This window comes from Loxodonta africana, chromosome 18, assembly GCF_030014295.1.
Source record: "Loxodonta africana isolate mLoxAfr1 chromosome 18, mLoxAfr1.hap2, whole genome shotgun sequence".
Taxonomy (NCBI): Eukaryota; Metazoa; Chordata; class Mammalia; order Proboscidea; family Elephantidae; genus Loxodonta; species Loxodonta africana.
In genome coordinates, this window is record NC_087359.1 from 39,180,922 (window position 1) to 39,187,935 (window position 7,014).

The window sequence follows — 7,014 nt, forward strand, 5'->3', positions numbered from 1 at the left end:
GGCTTTGAGGGTCCTTGACTAGGTATGCATGCCCCCCTCCCCAACCAGGTAAGGGCTGCTGAATCCTGGTACAGCCCAGGGTGCCTAGGGAACGCAGGGGGCTCTGTGATGCTCTCTGTCTTCTGCAGGATCTGTCTCCCTTACTGCACTTGGCCCAGGCTGATATTAAGATTCATCTGCATTCCCCTCGCACCCGCCTGGCAGATGGTGGGGGAGGAGGCTGGGTGCGTGCTGGGGGCTGCTGCCAGGGACCAAGCTAGGCCTTGGAGGGCCACAGCGAAGCAACCACCCACTGTACCCCACAGGCCCAGTCCAGGCTGGGGGCCACTCCAAATGATGGGGTACTTCTCATCCTCATAGTCTCCAAGGGGTGCTAGGGCCTGATCTTTGATTTTTCCAAAGACTAAAAGAACCCTGGGACTGTAGGGAGACCTGAGATAAGGAGTGCAGGTGATGGGGAACGGGCCTACCTTTGGTAATCTCAGATCAGGATCTTGTTCTTCCTCTTTGTCCTGGAGGTTTGCAAGGACCCCAACGGGGAAGGAGCCCCATCTCGCAGCCTGGCCAACTGCTGGGCCACAGGGAGGGGTAAGGTGTGAAGAATGGAGAGGCAGCCTCCAGGAAGGCCATGCCCACCCCTCTCCAGTTTCTCTGGAAGCTTACTCCAGGTCCCAGCCTCAAAATCCTGCCTGGCCCCTAGCAGCCTTTTCAACCAGGGCCCCAGAGAAGAGAGGAGAGGCTGAAGAAACCCAAAAGCTTCTTGTCACGAAGATTGGACTGAGAGGGCCAGGGGATTACCCCAGCCCCTCGAGTAAGGGAGAAAAGACGGGAACTGACATTATAGCAAAAGGAGTGCAGGTTAGACAGTTATAAGAACTTCCCTCAGCACTGAAGCAAGTCTTGCAGGGAGAAAGTGGCCTTTAGGCTGTGCAGATAAGCTACCTTGACAATAAGGAGGGCTCTTTTTTTTTTTTTTTTCCTGTTATTAGAATGGGTTTGGAAAAAATGACCTTTCCAAATTCCAGGCCTCCCGGGCGAGGGGGAAGGCAGCACATTCCCGATGCCCGCTCCAACGGAATACGCGCCCTGCAAGAGGGGTGGAAAAGATAGGGTCTCTATTCCCTGGCCATCATTCTCTCTCTTTGGCCCCAAGAGAGTTACTCCGACCCCGCAACTTGCCCCTTTGTGGCTGGTTAGAGAGAGTCCCAGGTCCCCAGGCTACGGGCCGGCAGGGGAGGAGTTAACTCCGGAGGTAACCGGCTGGGCTCACTGTACCTGCCGCCGCAGCCGCCGCCGCCGCCGCTGGTGGGAGGGACGACGAAGCTGGAGCCGCCCGGGCGCCAGGAGCGCTCCAGTCTGGCGGGGCGCTGCACCGGGAGCGGGCGGCCAGGGCTCAGCTCGGCTCGGTTAGGGGCGTCCGCCAGGGGGCGCGCCGCGACGGGGCGGGAGGGGCCGTCTGGCTTGGGGAATTAAACCGGGGACGGGTGCGCGCGCGGGTCCCCAGCACATCTGGGCGAGAGCGGCGCAGCTGGAACCGAGGGGGGCGCCAAGCCCATATCTGGAGCAGCGGAGCCACCGCGCAGCTGGGGCCCTTCGAGGCGCTCGGGGCGCACATCTGGGACCTCGGGGGCGGCGCCGCGCGCAGCTGGACTAGGGCAGGGGGGCGGTGGCTATACAGCTGGACCGAAGGGGGCGGGGTCGGTCCTGGGCGATTGGCAACGGGGAGGGCCGCCAGCCCCGGGGGCCCGGAGCATGGGACCGCGTGCCTGAAGGAGCAAGGGTGAAGAGGGGGCCTGGGACCCCGAAAGGAAAAGAGGCGAGAAAAGGCACGAGAGCAGAGAAGGAAGATGCAACTGACTCGCTGCTGCTTCGTGTTCCTAGTACAGGGCAGCCTCTATCTGGTGAGTGGGCTGCGGGGGCCTGGGCGCTGGGGCGCGGGCCCGGAGGGTAGGGGGAGAGCAAGGCAAGCTTCGGTGCCCAGAAACTTTCTCCCTCCCTACACCATCCTAGGGCTGGGGAGAGAGACTGGAGGCTGGGGGAGAGGGCGGGTACGAGGCCAGAGACTGGACTGGAAGGGTTAATAGGGGCGGGGAGAGGGTGCTCGGCTGGCCCACCCACTCCGTTGCTGGTGGCGAGAGGTGCGACCAGCACTAGGGAAAAGGCTGGGAGCGGGTCGCCAAGGGTTAGCCGACCCCTGCCCCGCGCCTGGGACGCGCGGAAGGGGGGTGGTTTGTGGAGCCCGTGAACAGCCAGGTCAGGGGGGCGTGGACCTTTCGACTGCCCTCGTGGACCCAGAGGACCCCGGCTCTGGGTCCCCCAACGCGCTGAGGGGGCGCCGCGTCCCTCGCTCCTGCCTTCCCTCCCGTTCCCTCCCTCCCCGCCTGTTGTTTTCCTCTCTTCTCCCGGCTGCGCGCAGCCAGAGCCCCACAGGACCCGGGCAGGCGTCTCCCGCCCCAGGCGCTCGCGGCCGCTGAGCGGAGCGCCCAGAGCCCGCTCCCCGAGCGCTGGCTCACCACTTCCCAGGGCCAGCACGCCGGGGCATCCCACCCCCGACCCCAGCCCAGGGCTTAACTCCCCTCTGGTCGAGCGCCCCCCCCACCACCACACACGCACAATCCTGTCATGGATAAGCTCCGGGCCCTGCATCTGAATCTGCACCTTCTCTCTGAACAATATTCTCCTTTGCCTTCACCCCAGCTCGCTGTGTTCACTAACCTTCCCTTCTCACATCCTCACCGACGGCCCTTTTTTATTCTCCAGCGAAGCTGCTGGGCCCCAGGAACAAGTGCACACAGTTCTGGAGCCCTGAGCCCAGCCCCATGAGCCTCCCCTTCTGGCTGTCCCTCTACTCCACCCTATCCCTGGGGCCTGGCAGGCAGGGCCAGTCTTGAGTGAGACGGGCATAGCCATGGCACGAGCCAGAACAGGGGGCATGAGGACCCAAAGCTCTTTTGGAACCCTCCAGACCCCAGACCATCAGACATTGTCCCACGCTCATCCCAGGGTGACCAGCAGATCCAGATGCTGCCCAGCTATGAGCTGGTGCCCCTGGTGCTGGTAATGCAGACACATAGAGTGATGACTTTCTTTCAAAATCAAGCAAACACATGGTGAATGCCTCAGGAAAACTTGTCAACTCCCTGAGGCCCTCCAAAGCCATGGGTGTTTCAGCTGGGTCAGGCCGGACTGAGGCCTTTCCTACAGTTCTTCCAGGAAGCTTCCAGAGGCCCTAGCTGACTCAGCAGAGGCAGGAGGAGCCTCACAAGGTGTTTTGCAGGAGATTCCGTGTGGGGATGGGGGTTGGTTAAAACCCCTTTAAAAGAACACATCTGGCTTGGAATGTGCAGTGTAACGGGAGGGCTGACTTGGTCCTTCTGTGACCTTAGCCTTGTAGTGATGTAACCTCAGAGAACTGGTGTCCTCACCTGCAAAATGGGAATAATAAGAACTCCTACCTGATAATGCAAGTGAAGTCTTGGCATGTCATCATCAATGTTCCCCAGAGAGCTATTTGGCTTCTCACACCCTCCGCCATCTTGGGTGTGGAACCACTCCAGGTCTCCCCCCAGTCCTCCTGCCAGAACCTAAACTGCATTTGTACTTGAGAAAGAATCTCACTGGGTTCACTTGGTCCATTATCTGTGGATTCTCTTTGCATCTGAGTATAAAAACTAACCTAGGGTAGGGTGGTATCTCCACCACCAAGCTAGGAAGTCCCTAAAGGTGGTAACTGTACCTCTCCTGTCAAACCCAGGGCCCTCACAGGATGGGCATGGAGCTTCCCTATCTGACTCAGGGCTTCTTGAAAGTAGAGACTCTGCCTCCCCGATCAGCCTGGGAATTTCACAGAGGCACGGACTCTACCCCTTTTACTAGATTGGGGCTCTCTCAGCTCAGGGATGATGCTTCTATCATCGGGTGAGGGTTCTCCCAAGATCAGAAGCTGGGCCTCCCTGGGGACTCCCTGGCGTTAGAAACCAGGTGCCTGTGGTGCAGCCATCCACTGGAGAGAATTCTCAACCATCCTTATGGACTTTGAACAGAGGCAGGACTGTGGGGAGAGGAATTGGAAATAACCTCATCAGAACATGAGATGGGACCATGAAACGAGCCAGAGTACATGCTTGATCCCCAACATAAGTGGGCAACGTGCAGGGGCTCCTCAGTGCCAAGTCAGAGTGGAAGGGTTAGGGACAGCAATGATGCTGGTGAAGAGGAGCATGGGGTGAATGCCTGGATCCTCTGGGGACAGAGCTCTCACTCTCCTCCCAACTCTTTCCATAGGTCATCTGTGGCCAGGATGATGGTCCGCCTGGCTCGGAGGACCCTGAGCACAATGACCATGAGAGCCAGCCTCGGCCCCGGGTTCCTCGAAAGCGGGGCCACATCTCACCTAAGTCTCGCCTTGTGGCCAATTCCACCCTCCTAGGCCTGCTGGCTCCACCTGGGGAGACATGGGGGGTCCTTGGGCAGCCCCCCAATCGCCCAGTCCATAGCCCCCAACCCTCCGCCAAGGTGAAGAAGATCTTTGGCTGGGGGGACTTCTACTCTAACATCAAGACAGTAGCCCTGAACCTGCTTGTCACAGGGAAGATCGTGGACCATGGCAACGGGACTTTCAGCGTCTACTTTCGACACAATGCTACGGGCCAGGGCAACATCTCCATCAGCCTCGTACCCCCCAGCAAGGCTGTGGAGTTCCACCAGGAGCAGCAGATCTTCATCGAAGCCAAAGCCTCCAAGATCTTCAATTGCCGAATGGAGTGGGAGAAGGTGGAACGGGGCCGCCGGACCTCGCTCTGCACCCACGACCCAGCCAAGACCTGCTCCCGAGACCACTCCCAAAGCTCAGCCACCTGGAGCTGCTCCCAGCCCTTCAAAGTCGTCTGCGTCTACATTGCCTTCTACAGCACGGACTACCGGCTGGTGCAGAAGGTGTGCCCAGATTACAACTACCATAGTGATACCCCCTACTATCCTTCTGGGTGACGCTGGGCAGGCCACAGAGGCCAGGCCAGGGCTGGAAGGCAGGCCTGCCCAGGCAGGGAGCCATCTGTGTCGACACTGGGCAGGGAGGGGGGTGGAGAAGAGGAGATGCCAAGTGGGGCCAGGGCCATATCTCAAGTGGAGGGGAAGGGGTCCCATATGCCGGTCCCAACCTGAGGTTCTGGAGCGCCTAGAGCACAGGAGCAGCCTTCTGGGGCTTTCCACGCTGACAGACAGGAAGATGCTAGTTCCAGGAGGCCTCTGGGACAAGACCATTGTAGCCCCCAGCTAGTCATGGAGAAGAGCCTAAGACCTTGGCTCCCTCCCTAACACTCTGAGAAAGGACAGTAACAAGAAGTGGGGGCACTTCTTCAGTGTGGAACCCAAGGGGACAACTAATAATGGCTGAGAACAGGATTCCTGAGAGTCAGGGATAGGGAGGGGGCAGGAAGAATTCTTCAGCCCAGTCCAGTGGGCAGTGCTAAGCCCCTTGTCTTGAACTAGCACAGCATGAGGCTGACATGGTGGCCCTTGGGGTCTTTGATGTCTCAACAAATAAATAGACCATCTGCCTCTGGCTATGCCACCCCTCTCCAAAATTCCCTCTTCTGCCAGTGCTCCCCACTCACATCCAGCCTCTTGCTGAAGGGACACCAGTCCTTGGGCTGAGATAGAGGGCAATCGTGGTCCTCCCAGCACCAGAGGCCACAAGTGGAAGCCCACGGGGGTGCCATGTGTCCCTTCCCAACCCCACCCCCTGCTGGCTCCTCTGGGAGTTTCCTTGTCCCAGTGAGTGGTCCCTCAACAGTCAACCTTGCCCATCAGACTGGGCTGCAGCCTCCTCACTCCCTGTGGGGCCTTTAGCAGCTTGGGTGAGCTGGACTGTGGGAAGGTACTGAATCTGCTTTGTAGTGTCTGTCTGTGGGTGGGGGGAGGGGAGGGGAAATCTTGTGACATTGCCTTGGTTGTTGACTTCTGTTTGCAGAATCTTGTTCCTGGATCAGGGAATAAAGCTTTCCCGGGATGTTAGAGTCTGAGTTGTCCAGGGGAAAGGGCCCACCTATGCATTCCTGGTGCAGGCAGCATTTCTCAGACACAGCAGGACAGCTCCTGAAGACCAGAGTCACAGGGCCCCAACAGCTGTCAGAGCTGTGCTCACTGAGGGTTTCAGGCTCCCTCTCCAGTCCCCTTCCCAGGCTGTCAGATCCAGCTCTGGAAAAGCCAAGTGAATACAGTTTGGTACTGGTAGGGGGTAGGGTGGCATCTGCAAGGACAGCTCTGGGAAGAAGAGCTGGCAGGAGGAATGGGTCAATTAAGGTGTTCCTTGTTGCCCTCCATGAATTGCCATCCCTGTAGGCCTTGCAGTGGGCAGTGGCTAGAGATGGGGGGCAGGCACTGTCCTAGATCTGTCATTATTTTGCTATGTGACCTGGGGCCAATCCATTCTCTCTGGGTCTCTCTTGGTTTCTTCCTCTATAAAATGAAGTGCCTACTCCTGAAAACCCATTGCCACAGAGCCAATTCCAACCCATAGTGACCCTATAGGACAGAGTAGAATAGCCCCCATAGAGTTTCTAAGGCTGTAACCTTTACTCTTTCTCCTACAGAGTGGCTGGTGATTTGAAGCGCCAACCTTTCGGTTAGCAGCTGAGTATTTAACCACTGTGCTACCAGGACTCCTCTTTGCCTAGTCCTGAAACCAACCCATTGTTGGCAAGTCGATTCCAACTCAGCTGCCCTGCAGTCCTAGTCCAGTGGCTCTCAACTGTGGGTGTACATCAGAATCACCTAGAGGCTGTGTTATAACAAGGGTTACGGGCCCCACCCAAGACTCTCTGATTCAGTAGGTCTGGGGATGGGCCTAAGAATTCGCTTTTCTAATGAGTATCAGAAAGATGCTGATGCTGCTGGCCCAGGGGCCACTCTCAGATGACCTCTCCATTCCATTCTGGCTCTGACTCACTAGGAGAGGAGACCCTGTCCATGCTCTCTCCCAGTTGTAATTTCCATCTGCTCTTCCCTGGGGCG

General features: G+C 58.3%; 1 protein-coding gene across 1 annotated transcript; it reads left to right on the forward strand.

The window, feature by feature from the left end:
• Positions 1 to 1,735: 1,735 nt before the first annotated feature.
• On the forward strand, positions 1,736 to 6,799 carry NXPH3 (neurexophilin 3). Its single transcript, XM_064271193.1, has 2 exons — positions 1,736 to 1,901; positions 4,285 to 6,799. Exons 1-2 carry the CDS (start codon positions 1,848 to 1,850, stop codon positions 4,987 to 4,989), a joined length of 759 nt encoding a protein of 252 aa, XP_064127263.1. The 5' UTR covers positions 1,736 to 1,847; the 3' UTR covers positions 4,990 to 6,799.
• Positions 6,800 to 7,014: the final 215 nt, after the last annotated feature.

Excerpts from the sequence above, each read along its gene's own strand:
- NXPH3 (XM_064271193.1), top strand. The coding sequence starts at position 1,848 with ATGCAACTGACTCGCTGCTGCTTCGTGTTCCTAGTACAGGGCAGCCTC. Across the intron at positions 1,902-4,284 it reads TACAGGGCAGCCTCTATCTG|GTCATCTGTGGCCAGGATGA; the intron begins GTGAGTGGGCTG and ends CTCTTTCCATAG.